Raw genomic sequence first — 23841 nt, 5'->3', positions numbered from 1 at the left:
AGCAGACCTGGAGCAGGGATCAGGAGCAGGGATCAGGAGCAGGGATCAGGAGCAGGGATCAAGAGCAGGGATCAGGAGCAGGGATCAGGAGAAGGGATCAGGAGCAGGGATCAAGAGCAGGGATCAGGAGCAGGGATCAGGAGCAGGGATCAGGAGCAGGGATCAGGAGCAGACCTGGAGCAGGGATCAGTAGCAGGCCACAGGAGCAGGGATCAGGAGCAGGGATCAGGAGCAGGGATCAGGAGCAGGGATCAGGAGCAGGGATCAGGAGCAGGGATCAGGAGCAGACCTGGAGCAGGGATCAGTAGCAGGCCACAGGAGCAGGGATCAGGAGCAGGGATCAGGAGCAGGGATCAGGAGCAGGGATCAGGAGCAGACCTGGAGCAGGGATCAGGAGCAGGCGACAGGAGCAGGGATCAGGAGCAGGGATCAGGAGCAGGGATCAGGAGCAGGGATCAGGAGCAGGGATCAGGAGCAGGCCAGGAGCAGGGATCAGGAGCACGGATCAGGAGCAGGGGTCAGGCGCACGGATCAGGAGCAGGGATCAGAGCAGGGATCAGGAGCAGGGATCAGGAGCAGGGATCAGGAGCAGGGATCAGGAGCAGGGTTCAGGAGCAGGCATCGAGCGGAGATCACAAGCACGGAGCAGTAACAGGGATCAGGAGCAGGGATCAGGAGCAGGGATCAGGAGCAGGGATCAGGAGCAGGGATCAGGAGCAGGGATCAGGAGCAGGGATCAGGAGCAGGGATCAGTAGCAGACCAGGAGCAGACCTGTAGCAGGCCAGAGCCCCTCCTGATCACATAGCACAGCAACATCAAACTATTTCTGCACTGTACCTCTAAACTAAACTAAACTAAATCCCCTTGACATTGTCTGGCCCAGGCTCGGAACTGCCCTTTGACGACATTGGACCTGTACTTGCTGGAGTTTGGAAGGATGAGGGGCCCCCTCATTGAAAGTATAGAATAGTGAAAGGCTTGGATAGAGTGGAAGTAGAGAGGATGTTTCCACTAGTGGGAGACTCTAGAACTAGAGGTCACAACCTCAGAATTAAAGGACGTTCCTTTAGGAAGGAGATGAGGAGAAATTTCTTCTGTCAGAGGGTGGTGAATCAGCGGAATTCTTTGCCACACAGAAGGCCGTGGAGGCCAAGTCAATGGAAATTTTTAAGGCAGAGATAGATAGATTCTTGATTAGTGTGGGTGTCAGGGGTTATGGGGAGAAGGCAGGAGAGTGGGGTTAGGAGGGAGAGATACTTCAGCCATGATCGAATGGCCTTCAAGAACCTATGGACTCAATAAAGAGAGAACTGGGACAATGAGTGTGAATTGTGAAAGATTGCCCAAGGAGGAAGGCAGTGGTGATGGTGACATCCTGTACCGTGATGTCAGGCACCCTCCAACACCTCAAATCATAGAAACATAGACAATAGGTGCAGGAGTAGGCCATTCGGCCCTTCTAGCCAGCACCACCTTTCAATGTGATCATGGCTGATCATCCACAATCAGTATCCCGTTCCTGCTTTCTCCCCATATCCCTCGATTCCCTGAGCCCTAAGAGTCTACGCGACCCAACACGGAACAAATGAGAGGCAGGCAATCGAACATTTGCCCTTGATTTCAGACGGCAGGTTTATTTCTGTCGCCTCAACTTCAGACAGATTGAAAACACGTGAAAGCGGAGCTGTCATGCGTTGATTTGTGAAGCGCAGCTGTCGTGCGTAAACTCCCAGCCTCCGCTCGCTCACATGGTGTGTTCAGTCCCAGCTGTAGAGACCTGCTCCCCACACGGTACAAACACAGAGCCATAGAGACCTGCTCCCCACACGGTACAAACACACTGAGCCATAGAGACCTGCTCCCCACTGTCTGTACCAACTCTGGGGAGCGCACGTCGTCTAATACAACAGCAGACAGCTTCCATTTCCAAGGTCACTCTTCACAACCGACACTTGACTTCCCGAGCTGACTAAAGTCTCTGTGGTTTGTGGTCAAATGGAACATTAGATCGTGGGCAGCAGGAACCCAAATCAGCGTTAAATTGTGCCGAAGATAGACACAAAAAGCTGGAGTAACTGAGCGAGTCAAGCAGCATCTTTGGAGAGAAGGAATGGGTGACGTTTCAATTCTGCCTATTCATTTTAATGCTGCAGATGTACAGTAACTGGAGTGGTTCAGTTCTCTCTCAAGGGAAAGAAAACGACAAGTTAGAAACAATGAGAGGTAAGAGAGAATTGTGTTTTAAATGCCTGATCCACATATCTTTGTCTGTCAACTAATTTAACATCTGCCCCCGTGATTGCTTTTGATTTTGTTTTTCAAGCCACTATTACAACTAAGCGTGGCATTATTTTTTTTGCTGAGTTGTGCCACTCTGCACTCTTGAGTTAATCTGACATTTAAGATTGCATGTTTTACGATGATGGTGCCAGGACTTGAGCTACATGGGCAGGCTCAGACTTTATTCCTTGGAGCACAGGAGGCTGAGTGGTGATCTTATAGAGATAAGTATAAAATCACAAGTGGAATAGATCGGGCAGGTGCACGAGTCGTTTACCCAGCATAGGGGAATCAAGAACCAGAGGATACATGTTTAAGTGGAGTTTGCATGGTCACCCCGTGACCACGTGGGTTTCCTCCAGGTACTCCGGTTTCCTCTTACATCCCAAAGACATGGGGGTTTGTAAGTTAATTGTCCCTCTGTAAATTGTCCCTAGTGTGTAGAGAGTGGATGAGAAAGTAGGACAACATAGAACTAATGTGAAGGGTGATCGCTGGTCGTCGTGGACTGAGTGGGCCGAATGGCCTGTTTCCATGCTGCAATAAAAGTTCTGTCTTTAGTTACCGATGTCACAATTGTGGTGCAATCTGAGTCACTGTTGTGGTTCCACTAATACTGTTGTGTTCAGTTAACTCCACAGGGAAGTGAACATATCACTGTCTGCTTTTACAGGTGACATTGCTTTGGGAATGATCGCTTTCTTATTTGTACAGTCGGTCACAGGATGCCCAGAAAAATGCCAGTGCATGGAGACTGAGAAAGTAGTACGTTGTACAGGTACAGGACTCTCACAGGTACCTAGAGGTATTGCCCTAAACACAGAGACCCTGTACTTGCAGAATAATCAGATCCACACAATATCAAATGCTGACTTCACTGGTATGTCGCAGCTACAAACTTTAGACTTGTCCAACAACATCATTTCAAACTTATCATCAGATACGTTTGATGGACTACATAACCTTCTCATCCTAAAGCTGGCCAATAACTCCATCACCAATGTGGACAACAAAATGCTCCACTCAACTGGGAACCTGCATCAACTGGACCTGTCCTTTAATCACCTTACTAGTTTGCCAGAGGGTTTGTTCAACAACCTGCAGAATCTGACATCACTAGCAATGCATCAAAACCAACTTCAACACATCAGCAGGTCGCTGGTGGATTCCCTGCCAAGTCTACAAGCCATCATGTTCAGGAAAAACCAGTGGAAATGTGACTGTCATCTAACGGGATTGAAACTTTGGTTGGAGAGCTTCCTCTACACAGGTCAGTCAACAAACACCAGTTCACCTTCACCTTCCCAGTGATGAAGTAGTGCTCATGGTTCCCAGAGATTGCCAATCAAATTACCTCCTAGAAACTTCACCATTCTGTCAAATCTACAATGATGCCAGCTCACATTCACAAATCACAGCAACATCACAATCAGACAATAGATCGTAGAACAGTACAGCACAGGAACAGGCCCTTCGGCCCACAATGTCCATGTTAAACCTATCCACTCTGCCTGCAGGTGATCCACATCCCTCCATCCCTTGCATATCCACGTACTGATCTACAAACATCAAACACCACTGTTGTATCTGCCTCCACCACCACCACTGGCAGCGCGTTCCAGGCATCCACCACCCTCTGTGTAAAATCAGATCACAACAATCTCACTAAGTAAACCCTGTAGAAACATAGAAAATAGGTGCAGGACAAGAACATTCAGCCCTTCAAGCCAGCACCACCATGGCTAATCATCCAAAATCAGTATCCCGTTCCTGCTTTCTCCCCATAACCCTTGATTCCGTTAGCCCTAAGAGCTAAATTTAACTCTCCCTTGAAAACATCCAGTGAATTGGTCTCCACTGCCTTCTGTGGCAGAGAATTCCACAACTCTCTGGGTGAAAATGTTTTTTCTCCTTTCAGTCGTAAATGGCCTACACCTTATTCTTAAACTGTGACCCCTGGTTCTGGACTCCCCCAACATGGGGAATAGTTTCCCTGCATCTAGCCTGTATTAGCACATGTCTCCACAACACACATTGGATATATTGCGTTCAATGAATTAAGGAATACTATTTCTATCACACACATTATATGATTCAAATATGGTGTCAGAGGTTATGGGGAGAAGGCAGGAGAATGGAGTTGAGAGGGAAAGATAGATCAGCCATGATTGAATGGCGGAGTAGACTTGATGGGTCAAATGGCCTAATTCTACTCCTAACACTTATGAACATGAAGGTTGACAAAAGTGCTGGAGAAACTCAGCGGGTGCAGCTGCATCTATGGAGCGAAGGAAATATGCAACGTTTCAGGCCAAAACCCTTCTTCAGACTGATGTAGGGTGGGAGGGGGGGGACAGGAAGAAGAAAGGAAGAGGAGGAGCCAGAGGGCTGAGGGAGAGCTGAGAAGGGGAGGAGACAATAAGGGCTACTGGAAATTGGAGAATTCAATGTTCATGCCGCTGGGTATAAACTGCCCAAGCGAAATATTGGAGGAGCAGCACCTCGTATTTCACTTGTGCAGTTTATATCGGACGTGCAGCACCTCATAGTCCTTATTGTCTCCTCCCCTTCTCAGCTCTCCCTCAGCCCTCTGGCTCCTCCTCTTCCTTTCTTCTTCCCGCCCCCTTCCCGTTCCAAAGTTTGTAGGTTAATTGGCTTCTGTAAATTGCCCCGAGTCAGATAGAACTAGTGTAAGAGTGATTGCTGGTCGACACAGCCATGGTGGGCTGAAGGGCCTGTTTACACGTTGTATCTCACAACTAAACAACTGTTTTTATAACGTGACTTTCTGTAAAGCAAAGTTTCTTAGGTGACTTAACTTCCACATTAGAGCAGATCTTACAGGTGAGGTGGAGTACTCTGTCAGAGCCCATCCTGATCTCACCATGGTGCCAGCCCCGTGTCTCGGTCACAGCTTCACCAAGGCTTATTCTCTGCCGTGGAGGCCAATTCACTGGATGTTTTCAAGAGAGAGTTAGATTTAGATCTTAGGGCTAACGGAATCAAGGGATATGGGGAGAAGGCAGGAACGGGGTAATGATTCTGGATGATCAGCCATGATCATATTGAATGGCGGTGCTGGCTCGAAGGGCCAAATGGCCTGCTCCTGCATTTATTTTCTATGAAACACCTGTTTAGGTCCTTGAGAAGCTTCATATTTCCTGCTGCCTGCTTGATTATTGCAACAGTCCGTGTGTCTGTCTGTCAGTTATGCCATTGCCACCTCTACATCATCCCATCCACCCCACCCACCCATCGCCCACCCACCCCACCCATCACCCACCCTCCCCACCCATCACCCCACCCACCCCACCCATCACCCATCCACCAAACCCACCCCCCCACCCATCCATCCATCCCACCCACCAACCCACCCACCCCACCCATCACCCACCCACCCCACCCATCCATCCACCCACCCTCCCCACCCATCACCCACCCACCCCACCCATCACCCATCCACCAAACCCACCCACCCCCCATCCATCCATCCATCCACCCCACCAACCCACCCACCCCCCATCACCCACCCACCCCACCCATCCATCCACCCCCCATCACCCACCCTCCCCACCCATCACCCACCCCACCCACCCACCCACCCATCCACCAACCCACCCACCCCACCCATCACCCATCCACCAAACCCAGCCACCACACCCACCCACCCTTCTACCCAGGCCAATATGTTATCTCCTGCTCCCCAGAGCTTTCATTTCCTGTGGCAGCGTACAATGCAGCAATTTATCAAAAGCTTTTCTGGAAAGATCCATGCATCTATTGGCTTCTTTTTATCCCCCACCAGCTGACTTCTTCAAAGCAATACAATAAATTGGCCAAACATCATCCATCTTTCACAATCCACACTCACTTTGTCCATTGCATTCACTTGTCCTAATTGCCTGCCTAAAACATCTTCATTATTAGCTTCTAACATTTTCCTTATGACAAATATTAAACTAACTTGTAACATGGAGACTCTGGCCTTTATATCTCCCTCACTTTTTAAATAAATGCCTTCCATTTGCTGCATTACAATCTAATAGAGCCTAGCTGAAACCTAGAGAATTTACCTAGAGGCACAAGGAACTCCAGATGCCTGACCCGCTGAGTTACTCCAGCACTCTGTGAAACGTCACTTATCCATGTTCTCCACAGATGCTGCCTGACCCGCTGAGTTACTCCAGAACTCTGTGTCCTTTCTTGGTCTTCCACATGTCTATCTGTGCTCTAAATCCATTGCTTCATTTTTCAAGATCCTTTGCATTAAAGTACACATGGCAGGCAGCGCTGAACTATTTTGTTTCCTGATTTCCAGCCCATTCCCTTCTTGCTTTCCTACCTAATTCCTCTATGTCCAGAATCATTTATTAAACCGTCCACAACCCACTTGCTCCTTTGGCAATCCATTGGCAACTTTCCATGCACCCTCCAACCAACTTAAAGCCGGTTCCCAGGGGTTCAGAATGGAAAAACATCCCTGCCTCCTGGCCACTGCACAATTTAAATCATTCCTTTATCAGCAATCTTATTGGTTACTGCAGATTAAAACAATCAGATCAATTCAGAAGTAAACAGATGTGAAGAAGGGAAAATGTGCAGAGAATTAAATTCCTTTCTTTAATTGTCCTTTCAACTCTGCCAGATGTCCTCTCAGATGTAATAATTGTACTGCTTAGATGAAAATGCATTTTTCTGTACTTTTTCTAAAAGCCACAAATCATGACAAATGTCCCATGGAATGACTCATTCTGCTTTCACATAGGAGGGAAGATTGATGAAATTCTATGCACAGAACCAGAGGACTTAAGAAGTAAGGACCTCATGAGAATCCCGCATGAATTATTCCAGGTGTGTTCCTCCGTAAAGGACAAGTCATCTCACGTTGACTCCGACCAGAGAAGTCCCACCATCCAAACGTTGCAGCACAAACTGGAGCCAGAGCACAGCCCAGACTGCACCCCGAAGGCCAAGCAACGGTCAGGCAGCTTACGGCATGCCATTGCCACTATTGTGGTCACTGGAGTCATCTGTGGCATTGTCTGCCTGATGATGCTGGTGGCAGCTGTTTATGGCTGTTCCTACGCCTTTATCATGGCCAAGTACCAACGGGAGCTCAAGAAACTCGACCATCTGGGTCCCGATGTTGAACAGGAAAATGCTGAAGAGAAGGAACCCCTAGATAGCTCATTGGTATGAGCTTGAGCTCCCCTCTACTGCCTTGTCAAGAGGCAAGAGTAGACACAAAGTGCTGGAGTAACTCAGTGGGTCAGGCAGCATGTCTGGAGAGAAAGAATGGGTAACATTTCACAGAGTGCTGGAGTAACTCAGTGGGTCAGGCAGCATCTCTGGAGAAATGGAATAGATGACGTTTCACAGATTGCTGGAGTAACTCAGCGAGTCAGGCAGTATCTCTGGAGGAAAGGAATAGGTGATGTTTCGGGTTGGAATCCTTCTTCAGACCCATTCCAACCCAACACATCTCCTATTTCTTCTCTCCAGAGCTGCTGCCTGGCCCGCTGAATTACTCCAACATTTTGTGTCTATCTTTAGTATAAAGCAGCCTCTGCAGTTCCTTCCTACACAAGAATCAAGAGTGTTTAATTGTCATATGACTCTAAATGAAACAATGGCATTCTTAAGACAATATCAATATCAAGACAATATTAATATCCATAAGACAAATTGTTGGAACATTGTAAATCTATAATGAACATGTCTTTCATGTGGGAGAAGGCGTCTAACATCCTAGACTGTTTTAATTTTCTAAAGAATTTTGGACTTTGTGTAGTTTGCATGTACATCACATATTGTGTATATGAGTTGCGAATGGCTTGAATCAGTATCAACAGAATTATGAAAAAACTGAAGAATGAAGACAGGAATGAGACACAAACATGTCAAAGGGATGTCAATCGACTGTGCAAGATGCAGCTCGTGTCTTCTCTTCTGAATACTTACTGTAGGTTGGTTGAAGTGTGTTAACGGCTCGATATAAATATAAGTTGTTGCTGTGGTTTCTTCTGGGAAAGTGTTATAACTGGGAACACATTGGCCTCCTTCACTAAATATAAATGTTAGCAATTTGTATTAGGTTTTTGGGTTGTAATTACTCATGTCTTGTAAGATGTGAACACTATGGCCTTTCAATTATGCATTGAGTTGTGGTAGGCCATTGGTATTGCAATCACAAGAAATATGTTTGTCCTATTTCTATAAAGGTATACATTCATTAATAAAGTAATTCAATGGTGGTGAATCTGTGGAACTCATTGCCACACAAAGTGCTGGAGTAACTCAGTGGGTCAGGCAGCATCAGTGAGGTCAAGTCATTGCCACAGAAGGCTGTGGAGGCCAAGTCAATGGATATTTTTAAGGCAGAGATAGATAGATAGATTCTTGATTAGTACGGGTGTCAAGGGTTATGGAGAGAAGGCAGGAGAATGGGGTTAGGAGGGAGAAATAGATAATCCGTGACTGAATTGTGGAGTATACTCAATGGGGCGAATGGCCTAATTCTTCTCCTATTACTTATTATCACTTTATGACTCATCTTAAAGTATTCTGTTCTCACGAGTAGCGTTATCTATATAATTAAAAGTCTCATCATGACCACTTCCTGTTTGCACTGTGCTTTGATTTTAGAAAAGTCGCTACCATATATGGCTGTGATTTTTTGGCCATCTTACTCAGAGTCGTCCTCCGCTGCGCAGGCCCCGAGGATTTTTCCCATCGATGAAAAATAAAAGACATTAGTGTTTAAAAATTCTTGAGATTCTCTCTCCTGTCAATCACCACCATGAAGGCTACGCCCCTTCTGGTGGGAGGGGGAGGGGGAGGGACTATAAAACCCGGAAGTGTGGGCGTGGCTCAGTCTGTCTGCAAGATGGTAAGGGAGAGGTCACGACTCTGTGTCTCAGCTGGGAAACTACAGAACACTGTGAGAATGCAATGTACTTGATTAAATGATTTGTTAGCCCTTAATGAAAATGAAATGAGTTGTTTGGCCTGCTCTGTGCTTGAAACTGCAATGGCAATGGAAATTAAGTGACAATGCAATCAGCTGTTTGGCTCGGCCTGCCCTGGGCTTGAAACTGCAATGCAATTGGAAATGAAATGAGTTGTTTGGCCTGCCTGAAACCACTAATTCAGCCCACAAGCCCCCTATTAGCCGAGAAACCAGTCCCTCTTGCCCCAAATGCCCGTATTAGCCCAGGAGGAGCAATTTGGCCCAAAAGGCCTGTGCCAGGCCAGGAAAAGTCCAGAAAAAGTGCCTTTCACTGAGATTTCACAGAGATTTTTTTTTAAAGAGCCCTTTCGGCCCAACTGGGCTGTACTAGCCCAGGAGTCCATTCAGCCCATCAGTAAGTATTTCCCCCTGCAAATATTAAACCTCACCCCAGTAATTTTCTACCTCACTTCATTTGTTCCCTGTGAGATCCAGGCCAGGATAGACATTTCTCCTTCATTGCTGTGATCTGTAGAAAAAGATGAAAAATGTCTAAAATTGATTCTCCACCCTCTCCCCCTTCTCGCTCATGGTCTCTCTCACCTGTTTTGGGCTGAAATTCTGGCAGTTTCTGAGCAGCCAGCCCACCAGGCCTGAGTGACTGAGCTGCCAGCCCACCAGGCCTGAGTGACTGAGCTGCCAGCCCACCAGGCCTGAGTGACTCTGCCAGCCCACCAGACCTGAGTGACTGAGCTGCCAGCCCACCAGGCCTGAGTGACTGAGCTGCCAGCCCAAGAATCCATTCGGCCCACAATGTCCATACTAGCCCTCTGGAAACCAATCCCTTTGGCCCACAACACCCGCACTAGCGCTCCAGAAAGCCCCCCGTGGAATATTGCGTTGGGGGACCAGCCATCCCGTGTGAACATGGGACCTAACGGGTCCCATTTAGTCTAGTCATACGTAATTTTTAAGTTTATTTCACTGGAGACCTGACATTACTTCAGAATGAACTTCTGAAAGATGTTTTGATGTCACCGTGACCAATAACCGTGGCCACCTATTATTGCCTACGCAGAAAATGAAAACTAACGGCGATCAAGATTTCAGCTGGAATTCAGGGTCAATAATATTAAATTAATAACAGAAAGGGGGAGGTAATTCTGCAAAAATAATCATTTAAAATATATGTACTGTGAAAAGTATTCTCTATAATCAGTAACAAACGTATCTGAAATTTGAAATGAAATTGTTGATGATGTTATTGGCATCTGCTTCTGTTTTTCTTCACTATGACCTCACCATGCTTGTGAAAGCACCCTGCTTCTGAACATCAAATAGACTTTATAAATCTCTCCATTACTTGCTATCTTTTGTTTGCTTTGTTTTTCTGAACTTTATATTAATGCTTTCAGTAAGAACTATTTGCCAGTAGATTCTGTCGTATGCCAAGTGTGGGTTGCAAATAGACGCAAGCATCATCGGCAAAGCATGTCTTCATTGCCCCAGATGGCCATTTCAATTGGCCACAGATGGCAATATCTTTGATGACACATATGATTGTTTTCCAACCCATATTCATTATGCCCATCTTTCCCAAAGTAAAGTTTTGAGTGAAACTTTGACCACATGACATGTGGCTATAAGCTCGTGGCGACACAGAGGTTACAAGCAATTTACACCAGAACATGGGGGAATGTAGCCAACAATCAATAGTGGTGCAGATAGACACAAACTGCTGGAGGAACTCAGCGGGACAGGCAGCATCTCTGGAGAGAAGGAATAAGTGACGTTTCAGGTCAAAATCAATAGTGGTGATCATGCTCTATATCACCTCCATCCTTCCATTCCACTCTTCATTACCCTGCTGGGCAGCATGGTGGCATAGCGGTAGAGTTGCTACCTTACAGCGCTTACAGTGACAGAGACCTGCGTTCGATCCCGACTACTGCTGCTGTCTATATGGAGTTTGTACGTTCTTCCCAAGACCTGCGTGGGTTTTCACAGAGATCTCCGGATTCCTCCCACACTCCAAAGATGTACAGGTTTGGAGGTTAATTCGCTTGGTAAAAATGTAAAAATTGCCCCTAGTGTGTGTGTAGGATAGTGTTAGTGTGCGGGGGTCGCTGGTCGGCACGGGCTCGGTGGGCCGAAGGGCCTGTTTCAGCGCTGCATCACTCAACAAAACTGAAGTAAACCACATATTTACACATCTTTCCACGATGCGTCTTCTCACCTGACCATCCGTTGGGATCAAAGATGACTTGTTTCTGCTCTGAAGCATGCAGTTCTGGCCATTTCTGTCCAAATGTCCCTTAAACCTTTTTCCCACCGATGTCCGGCCAGTGACCAGTGGACTGTGCAGACACAGGGGAGCCAGATGGTCAGCACTCCTTCTACGCACGCTCTTTATACTGAGAGCAAACTCTACATACTACACGCTTAACTTTTACTGCTGCCATGGACTTTGTGAAACAAATGCTACGTATTTTCCAAGTAGGCGTTTGAAGTTTGTTTTAAAGTTAAACCACAAAGCTCTTTGCATAGGTGAACATCATTGTTAAATATCAGGATCAGTGCTTTTATAGTGCCAGTAGACAACTTACAGTTCATGCCAATCCACATGGATCTGTGTTTTACTCTTCGGATGAGCCAGTAGAATGTACCGTCCGTCCCGTCACTAACAAACCCACTGAGTAGCAGAACTAACGCTGAGGAAAATTCCCACACGGACCTTTCAGTCCTCGACCTCCTCCATTGCCAGAGTGAGGACACATGCAAACTGGAGGAAAGGCATCTGATATTCCACTTGGGCAGCTTACAATCAGGGCAGCACAGTGTCACAAAGCTGCTGCCTTACAGCGCCAGAGACACGGGATCAGTTCAGTTTAGTTGAGTTTATTGGCACGTGTACTGAGGTACAGTGAAAAGCTTTTTGTTGCATGCTAGCCAGTCACTGGAAGGACATTACATGATTACAATCAAGCCATTCACAGTGTTCAGATACAGGATAACAATATAACACTTACATAGAAAATAGGTGCAGGAGGAGGCCATTCGGCCCTTCGAGCTAGCACCGCCATTCATTGTGATCATGGCTGATCGTCCCCTATCAATAACCCGTGCCTGCCTCCCCATATCCCTTGACTCCACTAGCCCCTAGAGCTCTATCTAACTCTCTCTTAAATCTATCCAGTGATTTGGCCTCCACTGCCCTCTGTGGCAGGGAATTCCACAAATTCACAACTCTCTGGGTGAAAACGTTTTTTCTCACCTCAGTCTTAAATGACCTCCCCTTTATTCTAAGACTGTGGTCCCTGGTTCTGGACTTCCCCAACATTGGGAACATTTTTTCCTGCATCTAGCTTGTCCAGTCATTTTATAATTTTATATGTTTCTATAAGATCCCCCTCATCCTTCTAAACTCCAGTGAATACAAGCTTAGTCTTTTCAATCTTTCCTCATATGACAGTCCCGCCATCCCAGGGGTCAATCTCGTGAACATACGCTGCACTGCCTCAATCACAAGGATATCCTTCCTCAAATTAGGAGACCAAAATTGTACACAATACTCCAAATGTGGTCTTACCAGAGCCCTATACAACTGCAGAAGAACCTCTTTACTCCTATAGTGAAATCCTCTTGTTATGAAGGCCAACATTCCATTAGCTTTCTTCACTGCCTGCTGTACCTGCACGCCAACTTAGTGCAATGTTCGATCCTGACCACGGGTGCTGTCTGTACGGAATTTGTACGTTCGCCCCGTGAACTGCGTGGGTTTTCTCCGAGACGTTAATTGGCTTGGTAAATGTAAAAATTGGCCCTAGTGTTTGTAGGATAGTGTTAATATACGGGGATCGCTGGTCTGCACGGACTCGGTGAGCCAAAGGGCCTGTTTCTGCGCTGTATCTCTAAACTAAACTAAATGAAAAGGTTTCACCAGTGAACCGTTGGCGGTGCTGTGAATTCCCCCATGTTGAGCTGTGGAATCTACCCACTGATCCTGCAGAGATCTGGCAGAGGTATAGACAGCCCATCTACATCAATGGCAACAGCAGCTGCAAGGCACAGGCAGGCAACTCAAATGTTTACTGGAATCGCTGGAGTTTGTTTGATGCTTCTAGACATTAAAGATTGTTTTAAGTGCTTTCTTCTTTAGCTTTTCCAAACAAATTAAACAATTTAGAAACATGGAACTGCAGATGCTGGTTTACAAAGCAAGTGCTGGAGTAACTCTCAGGAGAACATGCGGTGGCAGGCAGCAGATGGGAGGGATGATGGGTCTGAAGAAGGGACTCGACCCGAAACGTCACCCATTCCTCCTCTCCAGAAATGATGCCTGCCTGGACTGTAAAAGGTACCACAGCTGGAGCAGAAGGAAGGGATCCAATGTACACGTAGATACAGGATAGGTTGCAGCAACTGAAGAAAGGTTTGAGGCCCAGAAACCCCCCAACATCACGGGTGGCTGCTCTCTCCGGGTGAGGTTGAGTACTCGGCCAGAGCCCATCCTGATTTCACCATGGTGCCAGCTCCGTGTCTCCGACACAGCTTCACCAAGGCTTATTCTCTGCCGTGGACGCCAATTCACTGGATGTTTTCACGAGTTAGATTTAGCTCTTAGGGTTAACAGAATCATGGGACATAGGGAAAAAGCAGGCACTCGGCACTGATTTCAGATGATCATATTGCATGGCGGTGCTGGTTTGAAGGGCCGAATGGCCTACTCCTGCACCTATTTTCTATGTTTGTATATTTCTATGATGCAGGCCAGGAGGTGCTGGAGTTCACACCTGTATCCAGCATCTAGGTACAGATCTGGTCAATGGACATAGAGATTCTAGAACATTGCTTACTGCAGGAGGAGCAAGAACCAAAGCTGACACAGCCAAAATCAGACAGCAACTGATGCAAATATTTGTGGAGGTGCGAGCAAAGGTCAGTGACGGGCTGTTATACGTTGCTGGGAAGTCTGAAGCTAAACACACGGGACCATAACATGGTAAAGTGCCCCTTGCCAACTGCACATGGCAATGCGGCTTGCAATTGTACCCAGGCTGAGTGATACATGGCACCACACTTCATTATGGTTAAGAACAACACAGTACGTTGAATGAACGGGATTGAATCGGTGCTTACCTGCGACCACTGGTGATTTTCTGTTGTCCACCAGTTGCACACTTGTACTCGCTGTCACCACGCTACTTTTATTTTCTGCCTCTATCAAATAGAACCAAAGCTCATTCAGTATCAAAGTGAATATTCAAACATGTATAGTTATTGTAATCATCCTTCATTCAAAGAAATCCAGAGAAGTTATGAGGCTGGCACGGTGGTGCAGCGGTAGAGTCGCTGCCTCACAGGTTCAATCCCGACTACGGGTGCTGTCAGTACGGAGTTTGTACATTCTCTCCATGACCTGCGTGGGTTTTCTTCGGGTGCTCCAGTTTCCTCCCACACTTGAAAGTCGTACAGGCTGTAGGCTAATTGGCTTCTGTAAATTGTCCCTAGTGTGTAGGATAATCATAAGGTCATAAGGGATAGGAGCAGAATTAGCACAGTCAGCCCATCAAGTCTCCTCCACCATTCAATCATGGCTGATCTATCTCTCTCCCTCCTAACCCCATCTCCTGCCTTCTTCCCATAACCTCTGACACCCATACTAATCAGGAATCTATCTATCTCTGCCTTAAAAATATCTACTGCCTCCACAACTTTCCGTGGCAAAGATTCCACAGATTCACCACCCTCCGACTAGAGATAGTTCTCCTCATCTCCTTCCTAAAAGAACGTCCTTTCATTCTGAGGCTCTCCCCTCTGGTCCTAGACTCACGCACTGGTGGAAACATCCTCTCCACGTCCACTCTATCCAAGCCTTTCACAATTCTAGTGCTAGTGTACGGGGGTCGCTGGTTGCAGTGGGCCGAAGGGCCTGTTTCTGCGCTGTATCTCTAAACTAAACATGTTAAAGCATCTATAGTTCCCAATGAACAAGTACCCTGGTACAGCTTGACCCAGTGGCTCTGTGTACAGAGAGTGGTGGTGCTGAAGGCAGATGCCATCAGGGGTTTTAACCCATGCGTAGATTGCCAGGGAATGCAGAGGGTCCCATGAGCAACCGAGGCAGTTTTACTTCATGGTTGAGTTGGGGTTTGTGGCGTTGAAGTGTTAGTGGTGGATACAATGGTTGGGAGACAGAATGATCATTTTAAGCAACAGAAGCTATTTGTTATCCCAGTATAATGTGAGGTCATATGGAATAGTAGAATTAGGCCATTCGGCCCATCAAGTCTACACCATTCAATCATGGCTGATCTATCTCTCCCTCCTAACCCATTCTCCTGCCTTCTCCCCATAACCGATGACCCCGTACTAATCAAGATGCAGCTTTGCTATTATCTTCATTTAGGTAGCACCTGTATTAAGAAGGGTCTCAACCTGAAACGTCACCCATTCCTTCTCTCCAGAGATGCTGCCTGTGCCGCTGAGTCAGACACAAAATGCTGGTGTAACTTCTGCACTGCTGTTCCAGTGATAGAATGTCTTGAGAAATCTCCCCAACGTAGTTTTAGAAAGATGTAAAAGGCGGAATAAAACCAGCATTGACTACACGGAGAGGTGTGCCTGACACATAACATAACGATCATTTTCAACCTTCACCATTAATGGATGTTATTTTCACAGTGAATGAACAGCTGGAGACAAGTCAAACTATGGAACATCTTGCCAGAAACAAATTTTGGGTGGAGAACAAATGCAGATGTTATTTGTTTTAGTGATACAGTGTGGAAACAGGCCTTTCAGCCCACCGAGTCTGTGCTGACCAGCGATCCCCGCACACTAACGTAATCCTACACACACTAGGGGCAATTTACACTCATACCAAGCCAATTAACCTATAAACCTGTACGTCTTTGGACTGAGGGAGGAAACCAAAGGTCTCAGAGAAAACCCACGCTGGTCACGGGGAGAATGTACAAACTCCGTACAGACAGCACCCGTAGTCGGGATCAAACCCGGGTCTCTGGCGCTATAAGGCAGCAACTCTACCGCTGCACCACCGTGCTGCCCAATGGGATAGATGGATGAGATAGATGCCAGTAAAAGAAGTAGTGGGGTAGTACAGAGAAGTTACACACTGTGCAGCCTATAGGTCATGTGTTACTGGGATTTTCATCTACACATGTTAGTCTTTCAGGCATTGCAACAATTAATCTACCCGCTAGAAATTGTTGAACTCAATTTCAGATTACACTTTGAAGATAACTGCTCCAGTTGTTTAGGTTAATTTAAAGATACAGCATGGAAACAGGCCATTCGGCCCACCGATTACACGCAGACCATCGGTCACCCGCTCGCACTAGTTCTATGTTATTCCACTTTTGCATCTAGGGCCAATGGTCCTACAGACCCACATGTCTTTGTATTGTGGGTGAAAACCGGAGCACACAGAGGAAACCCACGTGGTCACTGGGAGAACATGCAACTTCCACACAGGCAGGCAGACAGCCCCCAAGGTCATGATTGTGGTTAGAATTCCATGATGTTAGTGCTCCGATGGGAATAATTTTATGATGGCTGCCAGGAATGTGTAATTGTTATAAGTTGCAAGGTCAAGCAGGTCTCTGTCTCGGTGAGGCAGCATCTCTACCAGCTGCACCACCACGCTCGCTGCCTTTGGTGTCTTCTCATCCATCGTTCAGTGTTGTGTTGATCAAAGTTTCAGATTACACATTGAAGATAAGGGTGTCGTTGTTTACTGGAACAGAAGCTCTGGGTTGAACCTGACACCGGACACACCAGCAGCATCTCCACCTGTACACATCTAACTCTGGAGAGCAGCCAGTCACAGCCTTTGATCCATCATCACAGCCTGTCTGGCAATGCAGAACCATCACAGAAGGCTGTGGAGGCCAAATCAGTGGATATTTTTAAGGCAGAGATAGATTCTTGATTAGTACGGGTATAAGAGGTTATGGGGTGAAGGCAAGAGATCTCTGATCTCAGCGCTACTGTCCCTGTGACTGACAATCAGCTGCTGTTCCTCAACAACTCAACCACAAATGTGTGGGTTAACCTATGATGAGCGTTTGTCGGCACTGGGCCTGTACTCACTGGAGTTTAGAAGAATGAGGGGGGACCTCATTGAAACACACAGAATAGTGAATAGAGCGGATGTGGAGAGGATGTTTGCACTAGTGGGAGAGTCTAAGACTAAAGGTCACAGCCTCAGAATTAAAGGACGTTCTTTTAGGAAGGTGATGAGGAGGAATTTCTTTAGTCAGAGGGTGGTGAATCTATGGAATTCTTTGTCACAGAAGGCTGTGGAAGCCAAGTCAGTGGATATATTGAAGGCAGAGATAGATAGATTCTTGATTAGTTCGGGTGTCAGAAGTTATGGGGAGAAGGCACGAGAATAGTTATGAGGGAGACATATATCAGCCATGATTGAATGGCGGAGTAGATTTGATGGGCCGAATGGCCTAGTTCTACTCCTATCACATGACCTAATGACCACTTTGTTGTCATTATTAAACTGGTAGGTTTCCAGATTTACATGGTCAGAAACATATCTATAACTGGTCAGTCTCCAGAGATGCTGCCTGACCCGTTGAGTTACTCCAGTGTTTTGTGTCTATCTTCGGTATAATCCAGCACCTGCAGCTCCTTCCCACACAGTATATTCTTCTTTATAGACAGAATGCAGGTGGGAATTATATGTAAGCTCATCACTCTGTGTAATAAATGCCAGCGTCCAAGGCCATGTGAATCTGTGTGTGCAAAGAAACATCTTTATAGTCCTCGTGGTGCTCAGAATAATACCTCATTATCTCTACAGCAGATATCGTTCACATACCTAGCACCTTATTCTATTGCATCCTTTCTTGATTTCTGGACATTAAAAAGTAAAGGATAACTTTATTTTATCTGTAATATTTTAAATTCCATAATGTTTATTAATGTATTCAAACAGTTAAGAGCGTGTCTGTGTATATCTGTATGTATCTCCGTGTGTGGCCATGTGAATGTGTATTTGGGTTTATGTATGTGTAAGAAAGAACTGCAGATGCGTGGGGACCAGAGTCGGTGGAAGCAGCCCTGTGCCAGAGCTCTCATGTACAAGGGACAGGCTGGGTGTGGTGCCAGTGGTGCCAGTGGTGATGGGGGGGGGGGGGGGGCCGGGTTTGATCCTGACCACAGGTGTTGTCTGTGCGTTCTCCCCATAGCCGTGTGGGTTTTCTCCGGGAGCTCCGGTTTCCTCCCACACTCCCAAGACGGCGTGGTTGTGGGTTAATTGGTTTTGATCAACATCTATATTGACCCTAGTGTGTGGAGGATAGTGTTAGTGTATCAGTGTGGACTCAGTGGCCAAAGTGCCTGTTCCATGTTGTAGTCTAAAGTGTTGTGGACCAGTGGTGACAGAGGGGTGGGTGTAGGGGTGTGCTGGGGAGAAGGCAGGAGAATGGGGTTAGGAGGGAGAGATAGATCAGCCACCATTGAATGGCTGAGTAGACCTGATGGGCCGAATGGCCTAATTCTGCTCCTATCACTTATGAGCTGTTGTACTGTTGCTGCAAGTTAGAATGTAATTGTTCTATGTTGGGACCATTGACTGTTGACGTCTAAGGCTCGGGGCTTGTGTCCTTACTGAGTCATTGTATCATTGCAAAGAATTGTTGGGTAATAAAGGTTACACTGGCCTGCAGTTTGATGAGATCAATTTCCTCTTCAGTCTAAACATACACTGTGGTGATAGCTGTATGGGAAGGAACTGCAGATGCTGGTTTAAACCGAAGACAGACACAAAGTGCTGGAGTAACTCAGTGGAACAGGCAGCAGGTCTGGAGAGAAGGATTGGGTGATGTTTCTTCAGTCTGAAGTAGGGGCTCAACCAAAGACGTCACCCATTCTTTCCCTCCAGAGATGCTGCCTCTCCCATTGAGTTACTCCAGCATTTTGTGTCACCAAGTAAGAATTTCATTGTTCAGTTTCAGGACATTTGACAATAAAACAGTCTTGTTTTGTGACATTAGTTTTGACTTGTTGATAAGACAACGGTCACACTGTCTAGTAGTGCTCTCCCTGTTGGCTGTCTCTCAACATAACCCTGTTATGCCTTCTGGATGTGGAGAGGATGTTTGCAATAGTGGGGGAGTCTAGGTCTACAGGTCATAGCCTCAGAAGTAAAGGATGTTCTTCGGGGAAGGAGTTGAGGAGGAATTTCTTCAGTCGGAGGGTGGTGAATCTGCGGAATTCTTTGCCACAAAAGGCTGTGGAGGCAAAGTCAGTGGATATATTTAGTCAGTTAGAAGATCATATCATAAGTGATAGGAATAGAATTAGGACATTCGGCCCATCAAGTCTACTCCACCATTCAATCAAGGCTGATCTCTCTCTCCCTCCTAACCCCATTCTCCTGCCTTCTCCCCATAACCTCTGACACCCGTACCAATCAAGAATCTGTCCAGATACAGCACAGGTACGTGTAACCGACAATGTGACCAGAGATGAGATGCACAACACAGGTAACCATTTCATCACTAACTGGTCAAATTCACGTTAAGAAACCATTTTAAGTGAACATGTTATTTGTAAACTTATTCCGGAATGTGGAGTTTGGACAGAAGTCACTACCTGGCCTAAATGGGATTGAGTAGACGAAGGTCCCTGGCAGTTGCTCTGCAGACTTGCGGTACCACAGGGGGAAGTGATCTGCCGTGAAAATATTTTCCTTGTCTTGTGGACTCAAGAAGTCTCTTGAAACAGGAAAGAAATATAAATTGCATAGTTATTTTTTAATTATTATTTCTATAAATAAACAGTGCTTTGTTTTCACAGTTAACAGATCACATTTGGAACAGACGGTTTACACTTGTGCTGGTTCTTAACCTGTGTGGTCGTGCATTAGATCAAAACCAGCTGCAATTTTGCACAAGGAAGTGAACACATTTGGCTGCTTCTGCAAAATTAATCTTTGGACGTCTGTTGTTCATTTAACAATTTATCTTCCCATTCGAGGAGCGTGACGTTACCAACGCATGGCACGCTGGGTTGTATCTGGAGGCTTGGTCCTCTTTTACTGCCACTTTTCTAAAACTAAAACCTCCTTCAGGGATTACAAGGAGTATTTAAATGGCCATCTCCTCTGGCAGTTCACAGATGCCACCTTGGGTAACGGATACTGGCAGGTGTCATCACACGCTGGCTTTCCGACGCAGCACCTGGCTATTTATAGTCCTCCATGGAATGAAGATATCAATGTCGACCAATTGCCCAAGCCAAATTGTCCTTGGGAAGTCACCTAGCCACCACGCTGACCCACCACAACCTCTGTCAATAATCCAATCCCAGGGATGTGTGGGTGAACATATGATGAGCCTTTGTCGGCACTGGGCCTGTACTCGCTGGAGTTTAGAAGAATGAGGGGGAACCTCATTGAAACATACAGAATAGTGAAAGGCTTGTGGATGTGGAGACGATGTTTCCACTAGTGGGAGAGTCTTGGTCATAGTCTCAGAATAAAAGGGCAAATCTATAGAAAGGAGATGAGGAGGAATTTCTTTAGTCAGAGGGTGGCGATTCTGTGGAATTCTTTGCCACAGTAGACTGTGGAGACCAAATCAGTGGATATATTTAAGGCAGAGATAGATAGATTATTGATTAATATAGCTGTCATGGGGTTATGGGAAGAAGGCAGGAGAATGGGAGAATGAAAGAGAGAGGGTAGACTTGATGGGTCAAATGGCCTAATTCTGCTATAACATATGAACTTATGAATATGTTGATGGGGACACAAGGAGAGAGGGGGAAGATTTAATAGGAACCTGAGGGACAGGCAGCATCTCTGGAGAGAAGGAATGGGTGTTTTGGGTTGAGACCCTTGTCCAAGGGGAGTCTGAAGAAGCGTCCTGACCAGAATCGTCACCTATCCATGTTCTCCACAGATGCTGCCTGACCCGCTGAGTTACTCCAGCACTGTGTGAAACATCACCTATCCATGTTCTCCACAGATGCTGCCTGAACCGCTGAGTTACTCCAGCACTCTGTGAAACGCCACCTATCCATGTTCTCCACAGATGCTGCCTGACCCGCTGAGTTACTCCAGCACTCTGTGAAACGTCACCTATCCATGTTCTCCACAGATGCTGCCTGACCCACTGAGTTACTCACTGCATCTCATTCTCATCTCACCCCTGAACTCTTGTGTCCAGGCTTGACTAAAACTGGAGTCGGGTTCTGGATCTCGGATTTGCGCCACCCCCGGGTGTGGCCGGGATTGTCAGTGCCACTTGGTCACACCGTTAAAGGAGGACCCGACTTGGGGGGACTGCCGTCGAGGGTGGGGGGAGAGAACAAAGGAGGACCGGCGTGGTGGGCCCCATGAGATCTAAGGGGGAACACAAATGGAATGTGTTAAAAATGATTTGTGTAAAATGGAATACTTTGTTACTTTGTTGGCACCCTTTATGTGGCGACTGTTCTCTTCACCTTGAGCTGAAGGGGAAGAATGGCCAATGTAACAAGAGTCTGGTGGTGCGTGCTTTCAAGCTTCCGTACCTTCTGCCGGATGTGAGCAGGGAGAAGGAGGAATGACCGGGGTGGGACAAGTCTTTGATTATGTCGGCTGCTTTTCCGAGGCTGCGTGAAGTGTAGATGGAGTAAACGGTGGGGAGTGTGGTGTGTGTGGGACTGGGCTACATCTACAATGGTGGGGAGTGTGGTCTGTGTGATGGACTGGGCTACATCTACAATGGTGGGGAGTGTGGTCTGTGTGGGACTGGGCTACATCTACAATGGTGGGGAGTGCGATTTCATGCGGTCTTTTGCAGAGCTGTTCACAAACAAAGCTGTGAAGCAAGCCGACAGAACGCTAAACACTGCTCCTGAATGCACACTTACTCTAGTTTGATTTCTCCAACATGTAACCTTGTCTGCTGGTTTATTATGATAACCCTGAAGTTGCTATGGTAGGTGACTTTAACCCTGAATTTAATACGCTTGAGAGGATTCTGGTTGGAGAGAGCTCACAACACACGGCAATGATACACTACCTATAGTGTGTTCTCTGGACAAACTAGAGATGGGAGCATCTGAGTCATGTGTGGAATGTACACACTCAATCACAGCTAGCTCCCGTTCACCCCCACCCTTACAAATGAGCATTCACCACTAAATGCCCCATTCTATTATACAGACAAATGACAACTTTCTGTGATTAATTCCATGAATAACTTAAGGAAGACATTTCAGAAAACAGTTAAATTAGATATGAGGAGATGAGTTTGTAAAAACTAATAATATGAGACAAATATTCGGAGGGGGCGCTGCTCTGGCAGCAGCCATGTCAGCAGCGCGTTAGTTTTTTTTCAACTTTTTTATTTTTTTAGTATGTTTTAAAGTATGTTTTTGATGTTTCTCGGTGTGTTTTGTGTGGGGGGGTAAGGGGGAAACCGCTTCGGTCACCTCCTCCATGGAGAGGCCAGGTCGCCTCCCCCGTGGCCTTACATTAAGGATCGGCGTGGCCTTTCTACGGAGACGTGCCCGGGACTTCAGCGGCGGGTGCAGCGTGGACTCTCGGCGTGGAGCGGTTGAGCCCTCGCTGGGGCTCGCCGGAGGGGAGCGCTCCGTTTCGCTGGCCTGGGGCAGCCGGCAGCCTGAAGCCGCGGTCTGCAGAGTTCCAGCTGGCGCGGCGTCTACGCCCGGGATCCCTCGTGGGGGACCCGGGGAGGGGAAGAAGCCACCACTGCCGGCCCGCGACCAACTTCTACCGCGGGCCCAGCGTGGACTTAACATCACCCCTGGAGGGGAGCTTCGACTGCCGGCCCTGCAGTCTACGGTGCTTCTGGCTGCGGCGGAGACTTTAAATCTCGACCGCCGGCCTGCGGCCTACACCAACTTAAAGCCGCGGTCTCCGGTGAGGAAGAGCCGATCCTGGACTGACTCTGGACTCTGGTCCTGTCCACGGGGGGGGGGGGGGAGGAGAACTGGCCAAATTCTGTGCCTTCCACCACAGTGATGAATGCTGTGGTGGATGTTTGTGTTACATTTTTATTGTGGTTGTGTGTTCTTTATTATTGTGCCGCTGCTAACAACCCAAATTCCACCGACCCTGGTTGTGTGGCAAATAAATTCTATTCTATTCTATATTACAAATGCACTACAGAAAGCAGACTGTCGGCTTGCATCACAGCTTGGTTTGGGAACAGCTCTGCCCAAAACCGTAAGAAACCGTAGAGAGTTGTAGATATAGCCCAGTCCATCACAGACCACACTCCCCACCATTGTAGATATAGCCCAGTCCGTCACACACACCACACTCCCCACCATTGTAGATATAGCCCAGTCCCACACACACACACTCCCACCATTGTAGATATAGCCCAGTCCGTCACACACACCACACTCCCCACCATTGTAGATGTAGCCCAGTCCATCACAGACCACACTCCCCACCATTGTAGATGTAGCCCAGTCCATCACACACACACACTCCCCACCATTGACTCCATCTACACGTCACATTGCCTTTAGACTTGTCTCTGTCCCACCCTGGTCATTCCTTCTTCTCCCCGCTTCCGTCTGGCAGAAGGTACAGAAGCTTGAACGCACG

The 23841-nt window shown here is 47.1% G+C and overlaps 2 protein-coding genes across 4 annotated transcripts in view; one reads left to right on the top strand and one right to left on the bottom strand.

Moving 5' to 3' along the window:
* Positions 1 to 23841, bottom strand: part of cacna2d3a (calcium channel, voltage-dependent, alpha 2/delta subunit 3a) — a 412076-nt gene that overhangs the window by 88221 nt on the left and 300014 nt on the right. For all 3 annotated transcript variants that reach the window (XM_055647516.1, XM_055647518.1, XM_055647517.1), the window contains 2 exons: positions 19866 to 19987; positions 14370 to 14450 (listed from right to left, as the gene is read on the bottom strand). In XM_055647516.1, the coding sequence (XP_055503491.1) occupies positions 14370 to 14450; positions 19866 to 19987 (203 nt within the window). The remainder of the gene's footprint in view (positions 1 to 14369; positions 14451 to 19865; positions 19988 to 23841) is intronic.
* LOC129704445 (leucine-rich repeat and transmembrane domain-containing protein 1) lies at positions 1616 to 14363 on the top strand. The gene is made up of 3 exons (XM_055647520.1): positions 1616 to 2224; positions 2955 to 3551; positions 7047 to 14363. Exons 1-3 carry the CDS (start codon positions 2146 to 2148, stop codon positions 7478 to 7480), a joined length of 1110 nt encoding a protein of 369 aa, XP_055503495.1. The 5' UTR covers positions 1616 to 2145; the 3' UTR covers positions 7481 to 14363.

The sequence above is a fragment of the Leucoraja erinacea genome, chromosome 16, assembly GCF_028641065.1.
Source record: "Leucoraja erinacea ecotype New England chromosome 16, Leri_hhj_1, whole genome shotgun sequence".
Lineage (NCBI taxonomy): Eukaryota > Metazoa > Chordata > Chondrichthyes > Rajiformes > Rajidae > Leucoraja > Leucoraja erinaceus.
The sequence above is the reverse complement of the archived record's forward strand: the minus strand, read 5'-3'. Positions and strand labels throughout refer to the sequence as shown.

Excerpts from the sequence above, each read along its gene's own strand:
- LOC129704445 (XM_055647520.1), top strand. The coding sequence starts at position 2,146 with ATGCTGCAGATGTACAGTAACTGGAGTGGTTCAGTTCTCTCTCAAGGG. Across the intron at positions 2,225-2,954 it reads CAAGTTAGAAACAATGAGAG|GTGACATTGCTTTGGGAATG; the intron begins GTAAGAGAGAAT and ends CTGCTTTTACAG. Across the intron at positions 3,552-7,046 it reads GGAGAGCTTCCTCTACACAG|GAGGGAAGATTGATGAAATT; the intron begins GTCAGTCAACAA and ends GCTTTCACATAG.